The 19,523-nt window shown below is 40.3% G+C and overlaps 1 protein-coding gene across 16 annotated transcripts in view; it reads right to left on the bottom strand.

Annotated features, from left to right (window-relative positions):
• LOC100651096 (forkhead box protein P1) overlaps positions 1 to 19,523 on the bottom strand; it is a 216,643-nt gene that overhangs the window by 11,047 nt on the left and 186,073 nt on the right. For 6 of the 16 annotated variants that reach the window (XM_048411480.1, XM_012315298.3, XM_012315299.3 and 3 more), the window contains 10 exons: positions 13,339 to 13,929; positions 12,736 to 12,798; positions 10,880 to 11,129; positions 9,452 to 9,556; positions 9,108 to 9,282; positions 7,453 to 7,639; positions 5,661 to 5,976; positions 5,215 to 5,283; positions 3,761 to 3,837; positions 3,448 to 3,549 (listed from right to left, as the gene is read on the bottom strand). In XM_048411480.1, coding sequence (XP_048267437.1) covers positions 3,448 to 3,549; positions 3,761 to 3,837; positions 5,215 to 5,283; positions 5,661 to 5,976; positions 7,453 to 7,639; positions 9,108 to 9,282; positions 9,452 to 9,556; positions 10,880 to 11,129; positions 12,736 to 12,798; positions 13,339 to 13,929 — 1,935 coding nt within the window. Of the gene's footprint in view, positions 1 to 1,296; positions 1,428 to 3,447; positions 3,550 to 3,760; positions 3,838 to 4,534; positions 4,580 to 5,214; positions 5,284 to 5,660; positions 5,977 to 7,452; positions 7,640 to 9,107; positions 9,283 to 9,451; positions 9,557 to 10,879; positions 11,130 to 12,735; positions 12,799 to 13,338; positions 13,930 to 19,523 lie in introns of all 16 variants that reach the window. The other 10 variants (XM_012315301.3, XM_012315302.3, XM_020866266.2 and 7 more) reach the window with 8 other exon arrangements.

Here is a 19,523-nt window from a genome sequence, read left to right as displayed (position 1 = left end):
ATGAGGATTTTGTCGAGAAACTGAGTTCATAAGAGGAAAAGAACATTCGTCTTTTTTAATCATTCAATTTTAGAAGATCAAAGTTTCCGCGCGTTCTATGAAATACGCGAAATTTGGTATGTGCGTTGGTTTTTTAGAAGAATGAAATTTGAACGATTGTATCTCGGGAAGCACGATGTTAGCAGAGACAGACGTACGGACAAACGACGCAAGCGAATTACAGATAATACAGATTATCATGGCGTACACAGGTGTATGAGAAAAAAGAAATGGTTTATATATACACACACGCACACAAATCTATACGTATGAGAAATGCGCACGCATGAGGTACACAAAAGGTCTGGAAACATACCTACAGATACACTAGGTATATACGTATTTAAAAAAGTGAGGATAGGGCACGATATGTAGGTAATCAAGAAATATATATATCGTACACAGATAAACAAATGCACAGAAGAGCGTGCGTGTATGTGCGTATACATACATATGAGGCTTGCGCACGCACGCGTGATGCGAGCGTACACAGATTAAAAAAACCTTATTAATATGTATATATATAAATAGCTATGAAAAATACGTGAATATATATGTAAAAGAAGCTAGATATATAAATATGTATACATATAAAAAATAGAATATTAAACACTATTAAATATTTATAAATGTATATATATAGAAATATCGATATATATATATATATATAATGTATATATATAAAAATGTATAAAAAGACGTATATTAATATATATATATAAAAGTTAAAAAGATAGTAAAAAACTTGACAAGTATAAACATGAATGGGCGTGGGAAAATGGGGTTAGCGGTACGAGTATGTAATTAGAGAGTAAAAGCGAATAAGTGAGAGAGTATTGTATAAATATATCTATATAAATATCTATATAAATATGTAAAAAGACAGAAGACAGAAGAATATTTAGAAATATAAAAATATATATATTATTATATTAAAAAACAAAGAGGGGGGAACACAAGGGACGTAAGGAGAAGAAGATATAAAGAGACAGGATGCGACCGAGGCCGATTATTTCGGATTGTGGTCTGAAACCGGTTTTTGTTGTTGGTAGAACCATTTTGAGAGGGGGTACCAAGGGGGAAGATTATTATAATGAATATATCGATAGAAAAAGATAGAAAAAGATAAATAAGATATATATATAATATATGTCGTAAATATATATATAGAGGTAAATAGAACTATAGAGACGTAGTAAAGAGTATAAAAAACGCGGCAGTAGAATTTTTTTTGTCGGTGGGACGGGGGCAACGTACCCGGTCGTGCTGCAAGCGCGTTGAGGACGTCTCTTGTAAAACTCCACTTCGTCCACCGTCCATACGGCGCCTTTCACGTTTTCGACTCGCATGAAACATTTGTGGAGAGACAGGTTGTGTCGCACTGCGTTCTATACAAAATAATACATAGACTAAATAAGCAACGCAAAAAACGAACGAAGCCAACTCAATCGCGAGGCCGGCTGTCGATCGGGGAACACGATTCGATGGCGTGTAATTTTTCTGTATCTTTTTTGGCTTTTCTTTTCTTTTTTTTTGTATACAGGCGGCATTCCGTCATCCCCGGCGTCGGATGACAACGACGACGACGACGACGACGACGACGACGAAGACAACGATGGCGACGATGACGACGATGATGATGGTGATACAACCGATACACGCTGAGATGAGACGAGGATGGATGAGATTTTCTTATCTGTCTCGGAGAAGGTAAAGGATTACGAGACTCTTTCTCTATTATCTCTGTTGGCTCTGATTTAGACAAGCTGTATCGTGTCTTTTTGTGAAGGAACATGTCTATATCTTGCAGGCTATCACTTTAATACACTCCGACTGTAATAATTGGCAGGAATAATAATACGCGCTAATAGAAAATAAAATCGTGGAAAATTTAAAGTGGCAGCCTGTCTCTAACTTGAATTTTAAGAAACGGCTCGAACGAACCGCTCGAACAGAACAGGAAAGCACCGGGAAAAACCGAGAAACTGATTGATGAGTGAATTAGTAAGTAACGTCGTGTGTGAGTAGCAAAGGATACCCGGCGATGGTCGCGCAATGACAAGGCCGTAAGAGGACATAACGAACCAAAACGATTAATCGAAAGATACACGGTATAATGTGGCATTCCTTTATCGTTAATGCACAGCTAGTCATCTAAGTCTAGGGGCAACGACAACAATCATACATGCCGCAGGGCCGTACAAAATTCCAAAAGAAGTAAAAAAAAAAAAAAAAAAAAAGAAAAGGAAAATCAGAAAAAAATGAAAAAAGTATATAGGTGTAAGAAATTTAGGAAGAACTGTACGAGAAGATCGCGTCGAAGGTTACGACCTCCGCTGACGTGGAAAACGTGGATCCTGTGACGTTGAATCTGGCTGCCTCCTCTCTGTCTGATATCCGATGTTAAACCTGTGGTTGCTTTGAAAATTTTCAGATACACATAACCATGCGAGGCGAAGCTTCATGGCAAACGTCGATTACTTCCACGCTCACTCGCACACACGCAAAAAACACACGCGCGCGCGCACTCTTGCCAACAAGCGTATCATATGTTGTCATATTACGATTTAATTGTGATTTATCGCCGTATGATTTCAGTCAGAAATTACATTATTGCAATATCGTGTCAGATCATTGTTAAGTTCCAATTAGAATAACAGTCTCCCAAGAAGATTTTAATTACGGGCTGCAAGACTGCTGGCTAAGAAAAGATACGATGGAAAAACAGAAATCATTTTGATAAATGACAAACGAATCGCAATACGACGTAATATTTCACATGTTACCGAGTCTCCCCCTTAAATCGGGAAAGCAACACAATTATCGTTACCAGCTCGTCTGCTTGGCACATCACTTAGCCTGTTAATTCAAATTAATACGTAAGATTATCTGAGATTCTTGAAAGCTCATCCTTTCTAGTTAAAACGCATTCAGCTTAATCTGCTCGTAAATGCAAATTGCACGACCAGTCATTTCGTCTTTGTGACTTGCAATCAAACGTTGCATAACTCGTGCCACGCTGAGTTCATCCATTTAGAGGAGAAAATTATTTTAGACTTCCTAAATGCATGGCAGCGCGGCGGATTTTTGCATCCGAATCGTTCGAGGACATTTTGACGAAATTTTCCCGATATTTTCACGCTTCCGATCAATTATTTACGCCGAAGATTTTTATAATTCAACGTGATCACTTCTATAATAAAATAACATCCTCGAATCCTTCTTCTGAAACGAGATTGAACATTCGATATTCGGATATTCGAATGAACTGAAACACTCGTTTCGAGAAAGAGTCGAACTTCAAATTCGATGACCGTCGTACCTTCATTTTTCTTTGATCTTTTACATTTCTCTGCATCCTGCTTAACGCTTGTTATATTTTTCCTTTATTATAGTCAAAAGATATACCTTCCACGTTGCTGCGTTGCGCCGGAAGTAGCAGAATGTGTTTTGAAACCAGTTGTAGATCTCGTTCAGCGTCAATTGTTTCTCCGGCGACTCGATGATCGACTGTGAAAAAAAGAAAACAGAAGAATTCCCCAAATTCAATTTGTCATTTTACAAAGATGGGAGGTGTAAAGTAATCCTCACCGGTTTCTTTGAGTGTTCCTTTGAAAATTAAATCTAAAAGGGGGCGCTCTTAGGGGACAATTCATTCGATATCTGAATTAATCAGAACGCTAAAGGAATATGTCTAATGCGTATCGAATGGTTCACTCACCTGTCTGATTAATGATGCATACGTGAACGGCGGTCTGACATCGGCGTTCTTGTAAAATTCCCTATTTCGTTGAATTTCTGAAATATACCAAGAAGCTTTGCTTGTTTCATTTTTCAAAACGTAATGAGTATGAAAACGGCAGGAGTTACGCGGAACCCTTACGCGGCCAAGGGGTAAAAGTTCATCGACACCATCTCTTTTCGCATGTCTCGGATGATTACTTAAATTTACAACTAACAAGCAGTATGCTAACGTTTCAAGCATCGTTTAAAGAGATGGTTGTCAGCAAAATTTTTAGAAAAGCCATTATTTGAAAATTTGTTATGTGTTCATATTTTTGATTTTTGTTGCAAAATTAATTCGCGTTACTTAGTTCTTCTCTATTCTTTTTTCCAAACAAAACAATAAATAAACAATTCGTGACGTTCGTGTGAAACGAAAGGGGATCAGCTTGTATTTGATCGCATGCTCAGAAAACAAATATCGAATCAAAACTATGTACGACATTCTTAAAACTAGATCAAAGATTAAGCAAGAAGCGATTGGATATGATTTAGGGTAGATAGAAACGGATACTTCTTGTCAAGCCTCGTTCATCCCTCTTTGTAGAAAATCGGGGATGACGATTGAAGTATCTGAATCTCTATTCTACAGGGCAGAAGAGGAGTAAGGGGATTGAAAGAGGTGAAAGTTTTCTTCCTGCATGCAAAGGGTGCACCCTTTAAGAAAATCCTTAAAGCCACCAAAGGAGCGTGGAAAGAAGGTTGACAGTACCTTGTTGGACGTCAAGGCCAGCACGCTCCAGCATGTAGGGCAGCCCTACACGGTGGGGAGGGCGGGCAGCACAAGAAATAAGGAAACAACAGAAGCATCGGTAAGAAAGAAGTTCGAACTGGCGTACGTTTAGAAATTCATTAATTTTTGTTCATTTTCTTTTTTTTCTTTCCTTTTTTTTTTGTTTCTTGTTTTATGCTCGTTTATATCTTTTACTCTTTTCTTTATTTTTGGTTTATTTCGACTTTTACTCTTGGTTTAATTGTTTTACACCTTTCGCACTCTATGTACCTATTAGATTCGTCGCCAACAAGGTTTCGAACACTGTAGCTCACGTGACATTGTTGCTACCGTGAATAAATCTGTGCGTGTGATAGAGTTTACGATAGGAAAAAAGGCACGAGATCAAGAGAGGACCGTAAAGAGCATTTGCTACAGGATTTTCTTTTCGTCGGGGCATAGTTGACAAGGACGAGCCGGGAAATGCTTTTTAAAATATTGTTTTTCAATTTGGAGCATAAATTCACTATCATCTTCAGTGAAATTATGTTAACTCAAGTGTATACGGCTTTATTCGTAATCTTTTTAGATTAAGATTAAGAAATAAATTGGCGAGCGAGACAAAAATAGCATTTCGCGGGTCGCACGTTTCCCCGACTGAATTTTGGTTAAATCGTTACCTTCGTTAATATCTATTCCAGATCTATCGACGGCTACTCTGCGCCTTACAGTGCCCTCGTCATACAGTCCTACGAATAGTATTCAATTTCTGAATTTACATATCTTTCGTTTCACCTTTCTCAAGACGATATTTTAATCCTTTCTTTCCTTATACATATATCTCTTAAACTTACATACTTGAAAAATGGTTCTTTCAATAAACCGTTAATGAATCTCATCGACAGTTATCCATATTACTTTTAAATTGATTACCGGTATCTTTTGTATGCTAACCACTTTCTTTATCGCAGGTAAAACGGAAGAACGCACAACTTCAACAATGTCAAACACGATTTTTCGATACTCCTGACCGGTCCATGACAAGAAACTTACTAATCAGAAATACGTGAAAGATAGAATATAATCGTGAAAGTAAAAGATGACAGAAAATACGAGATGACCTTACCTCCTGCCAAGGAAAGAGCGGATTTATCACTGATACGTCGTCTGATGGGCCCTGCCATGCTCGGCATCGTTGGCATCGTAGGCATGCTACCTGGCATGTTCGGCAAAGGTGGCATCCCAGACATATTCGACATGTTGGGAATAGGTGGCATGGGCGCACCACCTGCGGAGGGTGGCAGCTGTCCACCTGCTGGCGACCTGACCGCCGACACCAATGCGGACATCGAGACTGGAGACACTTGAGAGACGCCGAAGTTCGGCGGTGGTTGGCTCATTAGGGCGGTTGAGAGATTTAACTTTGGTATACTCGAACCCGTCTGAAAAAAGAATGAGGTGTTGTATACTTGGCGAAAGTATTTAGAGCCATTGATTGCAGGATTTCGATGACTCTATCGATGTTTTTTAATTCTTTAATAAAGCTTAAATGAACGATCATTTTGTAGAATTTATCAAGCTTTTTGATTACTTTTGCACGCATGTGTATTTTCTCACAAACCTATAGGTTCAATTTCTTACAGGTCATTGACACGTAAGTTTGCGCTAAATTTTTCTTTGAATTTCTCTCAAACATCTGATATCGTGAAATGCAACGAATATCGTAATAAATAAATATTTCCGAGTGTATGAAATCCTCTGACGAGTAATCCATAAACTCGGAAGCCATAAACTGAAAATGTATTATATTTTACACAATACTACAATAATGTATTAGGCTTTCAAATCAGCCTTGAATTTGAGATCAGATAGTAAAGCTGAAAAATTACTGTACACATACACTGCTGATTAATTTGACATTTTAGGAATTATGAGAAAAAGAAGAGAGAATAAAATAACGTTATCTTTTTCTGTAGCCTTGATAAATCCTATTAAAAAAGTTAAAATACGCTTTTTTATACAATTAAAGGTATCTGCTTAATGTAAAAGAGGAAAAAGAAGAACGTGTAGAGCTATCCCCGGTAATATAATTCGTTACAGCATATCCATTGTTTTATGCCGATTTATAAAAAGTTATAATAAGGTTGGAAGTTTCTTTTTTATTAATGAACAAGTCACATTCGAATATGTTGATACGAAATATATTCCAGCAGTACGGTCTCGATATCAGAGATGATCCGAGCAGAGTGCGGGGGGAGAGGGCGGCTCCTCCCTTTCGCGTTAAAATAATTAAGTCGGCCAGAGAGGACGAGCCACGCAGCCGCACGGAGAGAGGGCTAATGCGATATTGGTATTCTCCGACTGTCGGACTTGTTAGAGGTTTTAATTAAGGCGATATAAAATCAACGAGGACCCGATGAATTATTAATGCAAACTTTATGTATAAATTAGCGAGTCTACTCGGCGGCGCGTTAAAACTGAAACTGGCGTTGTTGTTAGCCGCGGCGAGAGCTCGTAAAATTCTCCGAGCGCCGTGAAAATCTGGCTTTACGACTACCGAACGGTGCTGCCAGAAGAGTTTACCATCCCGACACGATCGTTAGGAAACGTTTTTCCGGATTCTGGCCCCATACAGCGTTCGTTCCACGTACAGAACCGCATAACCTACCACCTTACGATTATTGCTATCCATATCGCTCGTATATGACTTGTACCATCCCTATAATTTACGCTGACATATTGTTTTTCTCCTGGTAACTTTCGATCGAACAGTTTCTAATGGCTACTTTACGAGAGTCCTTATTGCATCGAGCACAGCTTGGACAGCGCTATGCAGAAACTGCTTCAATATGCAAAATTTGGAATTTTATTATTTAATGTATTCTATAACGATCGTGTTTGGTAATGCGAACACTCACCGATGACTCGGAGGACTTTGGTGGTTCGGGGGAAGCCATTTGTTTCGCCACGTGCAGATGATGCATCATGGCGGTTAGCCGGTCCCGTTCCTTCTGCAACTGAATTTCTAGCTGCGAGACAACTTGCATCTGAACCCTGGCCTGCGCCGTAGATCTGTCGTCCAGCGTGTGCTCCGTGTTCAAGTGCCTGCAGTATCGTTCAAAAAGTTAATTTCAGTTCATTCTCTTTTAATTAGCACGATCATCATTAATATGTAAATGGTAAAGAATTTAATTTTAATATATTTTGTTTACTTTCTTCATTACGTAATTCCATATAAGTCGACTTTAAGATGTGAGATTTCCAGTCAAACATGAATTGTTTTTTTCTTTAAGGATTCGTGCTATCTTTATCGTTATTATTAGACATCGCTTAATAGGTAAATGGTAAATTTCCGTATCAACTCTGAAGAATTTCTACTTACACCGAAGAATTATTCGAGAACCCATCCCTTCACCGCGAATCCTCCAGCGAAGACTAATGAAATTATGTCGCGAACAATGTCGGGTCGTTTACGGGGAAATCAAAGCTTCGCCGCGTTACAAAGAAACGTTTGTCTCTGGCCGTGGTGAATCTTATCCCACGGGACACCGAAAGAATCGAGTTCCACGATGGTCTGAGGGCTGGCAACGAGATTCCGTATTTAAGAATTTCCGTAATCCTTCTTCGTCGCCGGCCGGTGTATCGCGAAGGGTAAAAGAGGGTGAAGAAAGGAAAAAGAGGGAGAGAGGTTGGTTAAGACCAAGAATACGGGAAGGTCCAACGGGAAGAGGCGCAGGGAACAGGAGGAAGGGGATTAGACCGAGAGGCATAACGATGCGGTCGAATGTCGTGAATATTAATGAGACAAAGGTAATTAGCGTTTTCCTTTTTTTCTCGTCCTTTTTTAAGTAACGGCTTGTTTGAGGGAGTTTGCGGCGACGAGCCTCGTGATTACTAAGGGATTCCCGTCGACCGAGGGAGGCAAATGCTGCCTCTGCTTTGAGACCGATGAAGAAGGTGCCGGATGTCAATGAGATACGCTGACTCGAGCGATTTTTCTACACTTCCTCGAGCCAACCCCTCGCGAGTGGCGCCTTCTCTTAACTCATTCCACTGGGCGAAATTGCCGACTTTATTCTTCGCCGGTTCTTCTCTTTCTCTGCCAGCCCAAGAATCACTGTCTATCCCTGCTGCGCTGGGATTTACCTACTTTCCGGTTATACATCGCGGGTCTCAAATAGCCAAATCGGTTGTTAACGTCGGTGGATTAAAAACTCTCGAAGTTTATATTGTCAATATCCTTCTCCGTTTCGAAGAAATAGAATTAACCCTTTGACAACGTGGTAATACAAATATAGTATTAATAAATTCTTTCTTAAACGACCGATTAAAAATTATGGTATCGTAAGTTAAGATTTTAAGTGTTTCAATGTTTAGAAGGATCTCCCACTTAGTGTCATAATTAATGAGATTTCGTTAATAACTTTATTTTTTGCCGCGATACGTTTTCGTGTCTTTCCAGAAGTTATTTTCTAATTATCGATTAGAGGATTGACAAGAGCGATCGACTTCAAATCTCTGATTACTATGATAGCGATAAAACGGTGGAAATTTGAGAAATTTGAGGACTCACTTAAGGAATGCTTGATAGTCTTCACAAATAACTTCACAGCCTGGCCACTTGCAGACCCCATGGCCGTACAGGGGATGAACCTTGTCGTTGGAGGAAACATCCAGCGGTTTCTCGTCCAGAGGAGTGGTTCCGTTCATCTCCGACCGCCGACTCGACACTGTCGAATTGAGAAGTCCTGCGATAGTCCGGAAACGAACGTCGCATTTTCCAAGTACAAGCAAAAGAAAGAACAAAAAGTATGTGGAAAGGTGGTAAGAGGAAGATGACAAAAGGGAACGATATCGAGAATACGAAGGGAAATTCGACTCTCGATCGTTGATGGATCGTGGAGAATTTCTGTTTACCATTGAGTCCAGCCACGGATTTTGGAACGTTCGAGTTCTGGTGGGTTTCCGGACCATCCGATGTGTCCGATTTCCACATTGGTAGACCTTCGCCAGGTTGAAGACCTGTCAAAAATTTCGCACATATTTTATTAATAATCCTTCGAATACTTAAAATTACAAAAATTCTAACAATCTAATACTGAGCGAGGAATATAGAAAAAATTAAAGTGTTTTGATATATTTACCCCATATATTGTAATGTGTTATTCTGTCTGGATTTCTAATAAAGTGTTTATTTATTTGTTTAATCGTTTATTTAACGACCAGATTATAGGAGCACAATTATACGTATAGGTAAAATGCGTGATCATTCTACGCGAACAAAAGCATTTCGACAAAGATCGAAAATCAAATTACGTATAAATGTCAAAAAGATCGAAATAGATCGATTAAGTGCAATTAGCTCACGCTGATCCACGAGCTCCAGCTTTGAAAACAGAAACAGCTATTTCTAGTCTTGCTCGTACGACATATGCATCAAATATTTAAAACTATGATGAAAAAAAAAGGACAAAATAGTACAGAAAAATAGAGAATTAAGGAAATGACATAAATAACACGTACAATGTGGAAAGAACATCACTTCCCATCTTTCGTTTGCAATTCTTCGTCAAATACTACAAGTTTATTTCAAAGCGTGAATTTTCAAATCGAAAGCACGAAGAGCATACGTGAACGAGGTTCTGTCGCTTTCCTGGCCCTATTATTCCACCCTTCCTCCTCGGTTCTTGTACGCGCGTCAGAAAGAAAAACATGGTCGGAACGAGATCCGACGCAACCGAAACACTTCTGCGCGGAAAGTTTTGCCCAGGGTGAAGTAGAAAATGAGAAAGTGCAGAGGGAGGGAGATTACCTGACGGGATGGTCTTGGGGTTGACCCGATGGATTGTTGTTTAAACGAAGCTTCGACATTAGCTTACTTCGGAAATTACGCGTTCCACGTATATACCTAATAAAATTTACTGTAGCTCTGCTTACTCTTAATGATGGTCTCTAAATGTTCAAAGTATAAATTGCTTTTAGGAAGAATAACACAGAAGTTTCTAAACTCGCTTTAGTTCTCGAATTGCATTCCAGTTTCAACAAAGAAGATTTCTAATATTTTAAATAAATCTCTAACATAAAGTTTCGAATGAAGAACGATCCTTTCATATTTTCCATTTATTGGCAGAATTTTTTAAATACAATAATAAAACTGTGCCATTGTATCGAAAACGATTGGAAACACGCAACAGTATTAAGAAATTCTGTTCTATGAATTCTAAGTTTATCGATGAGTTCACTGGCAGACCGTGGAAACACTTTTCTTTCGTTTCCCTATTCTTCTTTTTTTCTAATATTATAACTCTCTAAAATTTCTACCATAATTAATAATAATATTCCTACCTGAAGAAGGATTGTGACCCTGAAGACCCAGACCCTGTTGAAGTAGGTATTGGCTCTGCGTAATTTGTAGCTGCTGTATGAGGCGTTGCTGTTGAAGCGCCAGTTGTTGAAGCGGCGCAGACGCCTTCTTTTTGTCAGCCGTTTGTAGCAAATGCGTCTGTTGAATGACATTAAGCTGCAATTGTTCCTGCAGTTGCTGTATCGCCTGCTCCAACTTCTTCCTGCCTAGCTCCGCAAACTGGTGTTGATGCTGTAAGCATTTCGACAAACAGCCGTAAATTCGCTCGTTAAAATTCTCCGCGTTTTACACACCTTATAACAACACTGGAAAACGAGAAACTTGTTGGAGGGGAAAAATTTCACGTTGGAGGAAAAAGAAAAAAATTGAAGGGTGGAAAAGTTGCATCTTGACGCTGCTGAATAAATCTCAGACGCGGATAATTCGCAGGGGGAGGCAAGAGAAAGACAGGGGGCAGTTGATGGGTAGCCAGAAGACAAACAACGAGACACAACGGCTGATGGCGATGCTTAATTGCTTACCTCGTCCCCTCTGCGTTCATTCTCCGTCTTTTCTAAGCCTGGAGGATATTTTAAAACAAACTCACCAAAGTAGACACGCCTTATAGTATCATAGTACAAACGAAAACTGCGCCATTAACGAGACACGACAAGGTTTTATTAAAGGAGTTTTATTTTTTCTCTCTATATATAGAAATAGTAGATGTCACCTCATGATGACAATGATCAAAGAGCGCTAAATTCTCGGTAATTGAGATCGTCTTTCGCGCGAGCTCTCGCAATAATCTGTTCGAGTGGACTGTCTAAATTTGTAGAGTAAAGCATACCGGTCAGGCCAGGCCGCTAAATAAATATTTGATGCCTCTATCGAAGCTATCGAGCCTGTGTGCGAACCTCGTATGACGATATGTATTTGCGTTAAAACGTTCTTTGTGCTGTTTATGGGTAACGTGCAAGAACGGTTCCACGTAGATATTCGAAAATTATCGATATTAAAAAAATTCAAGGAGTAAACACTGGTTATAGAAAGTGTTTCTATCCTTATTTTCTAGTAGAAGGTCCTTTCATTCATTCTACATTTCATTTTACTACATTTTTGCGGTCGTATGTAACTACCAAATGATACGAAAATTGATACATTTAAATCTAATTAAGCAGCCGTAAGGAAGTGCTATGATAAAGACGATGGAAGTGCAAATAATTTTTGTAGTCACTGTACCAAAAGCATAATTACGTGGAAATTTTTTTTCCCACGCAAACGTTGATTGGAAGATAGAGACACTGTTTGCTGAGCATCGAAATTCCCAGGTTCGCTGGACGCGAACGCACAAATTTCCAAATACCTTTATAATTAACATTACGATAAAATTCCTCGATGGGAAAGTTCGAGAGCAAAAAAATATTGATAATTCAGGAACGCGATGAAAATTATAAAATGTTTGGAAGTTTCGAATAGTTTGAAGAGACACGTTTATTTGAAAATGTCGGTATGAATAGCTCGAGACATTCTTTCGGAGGCTGTTATCCTCTGAAAGGTTGTCCGAATGTTTGTATAAGTGCGGTAAAGGACGAGAAAGAAGAACGTAGTCCATCAAACGGACGCTTTTTATAATTAAAATTATCAATGGCCGTTGGAGGGTGATAAAAGGCGGTCTGTTTACCCGGCGGAGTATCTGGAAGATGTTTAACTATGCCAAGATGCAATGCTTGCTCGGTAAAAAGGACAAACTTCGCTAATGTACTTTGAAGAAGCGACACAATAAACTTGGAAGGATCGACCTATGAAACTTGAGATTCCTTCGCTGCAACAATGGAGGTCCGAAGAATGGAATACTTACGTCCTTTAGAGACGAAAAGTAGCCGAATCGTTCCTGATTGGACGCATGCTCCGACGAAGAGTCCTAGAAGAATAGAATCAATCTGATGTCAGTCGATAGTTGATTGACGTAACCCATAAAATATATTACTTCTAATAAAATTTAACAACGCATCCTTATAGAGGCTCAAATGCGAAATTAAATACAAGTATTATTAAATATTCGATATCCTTGGTCTACACGATTCATGTACTGTCTTGCTGTACTTAATCTTTTTGATCTTCCAATAACTGATTAAACGAGAAATCTAATCTTCTAAATATAGGAACTTTTACGTAACAAGCAAAAATTAAGTAAAAGTGAGTAATAACCAAAGCACGTGCAGAGTATTCTTAAAAATATCTGAAGAAAACCACAATATTTAGCCAGTCAAACAAATCTCTATTTAACTTTCATTTCTTTAGGTGTGTCCATAAGATTTGAAATCTGCATAAACATTCGCAGTCTAGCCATAACAACGTCAATCCAAATTACAGGAACCTAATTCAAGAAACTTCACATTTTCCAACAACTTAAAAAGGTTCTGTTATCATGGCAAACAAAAATATTCCAAAATCTGATTACCTGATGATGTTGCTGTTGTTGTTGCTGCAAATAGAGTGAGTGTTGCTGCATGAATGATTGCAGTTGAGTAGGGCTGAGTATGTGTTGTTGGAGCAGCTGTTGCATCTGATGGATGCCGCTAGCCGGGCTGAGCATCATTTGCGGGGGGTTTTGCGAGGGTGGTGCCCCTGGCGGCCCTCCTGGTGGAGGACCTTGCGAAGGATTCGGCGGCGAACCCCTCTGAGGGGCCTGTGGACTTTGATGAGGACTCGGTTGGGGACCAGGCGCCCCCGAACTCGGCTGTTGCGATTGCTGCGTAATGATAGGTTGCTTTTGCTGGGTCATGGGTGCTGCTGTCACTGTGTGTCCAGCGGGACTGAGCTTTCCATTGCTCTGATACTCGATCGTGAGTTCCTGTTGCTGCTGCTGTTGCTGTGGCTGTTGTGGTTGCTGCGATTGTTCGGTCACGCCGCCACCTATCTCGTTCCGGTTGTTCTCGCGGCTACGTACCGACAGCCGATCTCGTTCTCGGTTCTCGCGTTCCCTCGACGAGGGAATACTGTCGCGTGGTTGCTGTTGCTGCTGCTTCAGGGCTGCAAACAGCGAAGTAGCCTGCAATACGAAAATGGAGATCGAGAGCTCGATCAAAGTCGGTTGCGAGCTGTCTCTGATTTTGTTTTCTTTTCTTTTTTTTTTATCTTTTTTTTCAATAAAATAATTGATTGTTTCATAAAAGTTAATTCTTTCTATCGAATTTTCCAGGGGATTTTTGCAATATAGAAATTACATTAAAGTTACTTTGTGATACAACAACGATACAAACGATAAGTTTTTGGATTAATTTAAATTCGGTGTTCGTTTAATAAGAGATAAAGGAGTTTCTGTTTTGGCGACACCGGTAGTTGTACGAAGTCAAACGCGAGATAACAAGAAAGGGTTGCTAGAGATGGTTGTTGCAAGGGACGAAGAAACCGGGCGAGAACGAAAAGAGGGAAGAAGAAGCCCCGGGGCGGAATATTCATGATATAAATGCCGTGTAATGTGCGCGCGTTAAACTTCCACCGTGTTTTGAGCAATATTGATCTTATCTAATGGTATTCGAGACGTCTTGGTATCCTTCGTCATGATTGGTTGGCTTCGAGAACACCGAGATGGAAACTCGGTGTTGTCTGAATCGCGTCGACTCCAATCTTCTTACTTTGTTGTTTACGCAGCGAGATTTGTTTTATTAAGTTCTATCATCAAGTAGATTGCAGAGTGTAAAGGCGGAACATTGTGCTACTGGTTTCGTCTTCCGCTCTTTGTTAGTTTCTCTTCGAAATGTCGTAGAAGGAACCAGTTAATTCAACGACAGATATTCTTGAAAAATTTTTCATACGTAAGTTGATCATACGACCCAAAAATTTTATCATACATTGCCACGTAGCGTTCCTTCCTTCCTTTCACTTTCTTCCCTCCCACCCCTATCTCCTTTTTTTTATTTATTATTCTTCCTTCCCTACCTTTTAATTCTCTTCTATTTCTTTCCCTCTTTTCTTCACCTTCTTATCTTTTCCTTCCTTTATTTCTTATCCTCCACTCTTTTCCATCCTTTCTTGCTTTTCAACTTTACATTCCCTTTTCCAATTTCCCTCCTTGTTCTTCCTTTCCTTCTTTAAGCGGACCGACGCGAAAGGAGAAAAATTTTGTCACATTTACGGAAATGTAAAACAAACGTATCGTAATGTAATAGAAACTCTTCGTCGATAAACCTTTACAATATATTTATTTAAAAAAGTCTATAAAATGATCTCGCGAGTAAATGTAACATTGAATTTATCGTTCGATTAGGATTAATCATTTGGATGAATACCAGCCAACAATGGCTCGGCTTCTTTTTCCTTTCCTGCTTAATCGTGTTTGTAGAAATGTCCTCGACTTGTTTGTAAGTTGCATCGGAACTTGTTTTCGATTCCTCGAAACAAGCAAACACGCCTCTGTCGTGCAGAGGCTGCTTAGGTTGCCTGTTTCGAAACCGCATTTTCGCGTGGCCTGGAGACGATTCCTGACGAGCAGAACAACTGAGAACGCATAGTGAATCCTGAAACTCGCGTCGCGATCGAAGGTCGTTCTTTGGTGGACCACAGGAACGCGCGCGCGCACTTTTCGTTGAATGGCAAATGCGAGCGAGAAAGTTAGACAGAAAGAAACAGAGAGACAGAGTTCCGTCAGAGGTAAATTTAAAACGAATTCCTTTCTGCTCTGCTCTGCCGTTTTTCTCGTTCCCGGTATGGAAAGTCAGCCTCGCGATTGTTTCTTCGAGCGTGAAAAGCGAGTGTGTCTCTTGGTTGATCCGCGAGTCCTATGCTAATCTTATTTGTGTACGATTACGTATGTTTATAACATGCAAAGAAAGTCCCGACGTGGAGGCGCAGGGCGTTATCAGTGTTTAGTCAGGAGTGGTGGCGTTTCGTCTCCGAAGTTCGAAGCGGACCGACGCGAAAGGAAAAAACGCGTCGTGGAAAAACAGAGGAGGAGTCGCCGCTGGAAAATCCACGCTGATTCTCCTCAGGAAAGCTCGGTGTACCCGATTCGTCGATTTACGCACGACGTTTCTCCGTTCGACGGAGACGAAATTCCACGGGAAAAGAATTTTTCAAAACGAGGTCCCCGAGGAGTCGGCTCAGTCGCCTTGGAAAAAACAATAAAAAATGATTCGAGAGACGAGAAGCATGAGCGACAGGACCGTTTACTCAACGAAATTAATGAAAAGCAACGATCGGCAGGAGGTTTTAATCCACTTTAGCCAGAGACGCACCGCCCCGCCTAGATCGCGATCCTTTAATTCGCTAATTAATACCGAGCTCGTTTCTCCTTCTCTTATTCATCTCTCTTCGCTCTGTCTCGCTTCGATTGCTTCTGTTTTAACGAAGAAACGAAGAATCTTGAACGTCCAACGTCGCCGTGTCACCATAGGGTGAAAGGGGTGGAAAAATCGCAGGCGAAACGAAGTAGAGGGTGGGTTCAGCCCACGAAAAAAATGGGGGCCAAGGGGGTGCGCAGTGGGGTGTAGAGGGGTAACGACGAGCAAGCTCGACGTGTGTACACGAACGGGGCCAAAGGAAAAAAATATAAGGGTACAGAAAGAATGAAAGTATAAGAGCCGACTTTGAAGGGCCATCGACTACAGATAAGAGGGACTCCTAAGACTCTTTTAAGAAAAGGTTAAATAAAGGTCGGGGAGCCGCGCTTGTTGTTGGCTGTTCAGATTCCTTCGACCCCTTTCCTTCCCTCCCTAGTCACCGTAACGCCACTTATTTGAATCCCGAAGGCTCCTTCGACTTCAGTCCCGGCGCTGCTCCACTGCTACATGGCCGTCTCGTCGTCGTCACCAGACCTTCATATCTTTTATATATTAGGATTTTCACCAACCATCCACCCCCGCGATCCTTATATATATATATATCCCTATATATAGATATATATTTCTTGCTCTTTTTTTCTCTCTGTTTACTGTTTGGATTTATTCCAGCTCCCCTGACCTCTCCCTACGCCCCGAGAGAACCGCACCAAACTACTGTACGCCCCCGCCTAGCCTGTGTATATGAGTTCTCCGGAGACCTCAGTTTCCGTCTTTATACTTTCGATTTCCCCCCTTTGGTTGAAATCTCTTCGATCCTCCCGCTTCGTCTTCCGCTTCATCTGTCTTTGAGAAGCGTTGAAACTATCCGTGGCTGCGCGCAGTGCCGCTCCCATGGTACTCGTCGTGAGTCACCCAACATTTCGTGAAATATACGACAGCCTGACGCGAGCTTCGTTTCGATGGCGAGAAGTAACATTCGAGGTTGCGGCGATTGCTTGTTTATTTGAATCGAGACGAGAGTGTCGCGAGGAGAATGCCATTCGGAGATTTGTACTTGGAATCGAAAGATAATTTCGCGAATTGATATGTCTGAGGCTATGGTTACGGCGGATGCGTGTTTGAATGAACTGAGAAATAGAGTATCTGAAAAAAGATGTAGCTAAGATGTAGCTCGTAGTTACAATGAAGGCCTGAACGAGACATTTGAAGATGGAAATGAATATACTCACAATAATATTCGTTCCTTAGTTTCATTATATGAGTACATGGTTAATGTTCAATTCTCGATAAGCAAATTACTTACTTCCATGAGTTCGTTGATTACAAGAAGATGACAATACTCGTACCAAATTCCAGGATAAATTTAAAAAATACTGTCTTAATCACTTTCTTCTGCTCTTTAATTTATCGAGTTGATTAATGTTCAGACAAATTTGACAGAACATTGTAATCATGGCCTATGAATCTATATACTGATTCTTCTGGCGTTATCAGGAGGATAATTTTATCAAGAAGCACACCCGCTACAATCATAGCCTAAAAGAGAAGAAGTTTGAGGAGAAAGGATAGTTTCGCGTTTGGGACAGTGGAATTCGATCAATTTGAATTCAGTTCGATGGAAATCGATAGGGTATCGTGAATGTTCGACTCGTTACGTTGCCACGGTATCTGGAATGTTTATTTAGCGTCGTTTTATACGCGCCAATTAAACTGCACGCACAGAGAGTTGCTGTGAACGTCATCGGAACACTTGTTACAGGAAAGAAATAAAAAAAAACGGGGAGAGAGAAAAAAAAAGAGAAAGAGCGTTGTCCAGGGGAAAAAATTCGGCGATTTGCACTGTCGATCCGTTTATTCCACAAATCCGAATCGGATTTACTTTCTAGCTTTCCCTCACGTTCTATATTGAACATCCCTTTTGGATCTGTTAACCGTGATATTTTCATAGCCGCGATACGCCATAGCAAGAATGTTCTATTATGTATGTATTGATTAAAATTCCCGCTCGGATCTCTGTCCATGGACCGAGAGCGTACTCGCTGTTTGATTGATTTTTAACATCGTAATACCGAACGCACCCGGAATTTCTTCATATCGCAACGTTTTTAATCGGCCGCCCAAATTGTAACCGATGAGAAAGCAGATCTACCTATTTCGCGTGTATTTTTTTTTCTTTTCTCCTTTGCATCTATTAAAACCAAAATTATGCAGTAATTCATTAGAATAATACATCATATATATCACATGTCTTGGATCAATTATCAGAAAAACCGAGAGAAACGAAAGCAACTTTTATGTAACAACGTCCAAAATTTTATTTTCGATTATAACAGAAGTGAGACTTTCGTTAGAAACGCGATCTTCGTCTATGATTGTCTTTTTATAAGAAAATTAAGACATAAATCATTTTTTATAACACTGATTCCACACCATGCTATCATCCGACTACTAAAATCAGAAAATCCAAAAACTCTGTTAAAATTTGACACGTTTGATCTAGGATATTACAATTTCGATGAATCGCTGAATAACTTTCGTTTGGTTTTGTGAGACTAATCCAAAAGTAAATGATGTTTATGTAATATATATAACATGGAAAAAGATACAATATATCCAAGGGAAAGTATTATGAAAGTATCACTATAACATTGGAGCTTGCATTCCTCTAACCGTGTTCAAAAAATAAAAATTTGCATAAACGTCTGCAGTCTGGCGATTAAAATTCCAGCAATTTATCGAAACGCGCAAAATCGTTTGCCCGAACAGCGTCGAAAATGGAGCAGCGCCTGGGGTACAAAACAAGGGTTGCGCGGAGATGTCCCCGTCTCTCGTTTCGTATTCACGTCGACGGCCAATCAGAGACGCGTCTCTTTACACCCGCCTCCTGTTGACGTTTGTCATAATATTTTAATATTAAATCGCGTTACGACCAGCCATGCGTTCGCATAATCAGACGTTACTCCCTGGCCGCCGTTTATATACGCGCGACTGTAAGTCTCTCTCCGGGTGAGAGCAGACCGCAGTGTGAACACACCGAACAGGGTGAACGAGAGCAGGAAAGTAAGAGAGACGAAGGACGCGACACGGAGAAGGAGCACTCGTCACCCCTCGTGCAGTTCCACGTGAAATGTGGAATACAAATTACTCCGAAAAGTCCCTATTCCCGGTCCCGTTTTCCGTCATTCGTCGCGGCACGCAGTCCCTATGAATTCGTCGAATAATTCAGAATTAGAGAAACTATGCGTGTCTCTTTGGACACTGACGAGTCTTTCGAAAGACACGTCTGCCTCTTCTTCCACTATCGCCGATTACTTCCCTACCCTTATTCTATACCAAGTTACTAATTTCTGTGCCGCTTCTAGCT

This window comes from Bombus terrestris, chromosome 13 (assembly GCF_910591885.1).
Source record: "Bombus terrestris chromosome 13, iyBomTerr1.2, whole genome shotgun sequence".
NCBI lineage: Eukaryota > Metazoa > Arthropoda > Insecta > Hymenoptera > Apidae > Bombus > Bombus terrestris.
The sequence above is the reverse complement of the archived record's forward strand: the minus strand, read 5'-3'. Positions and strand labels throughout refer to the sequence as shown.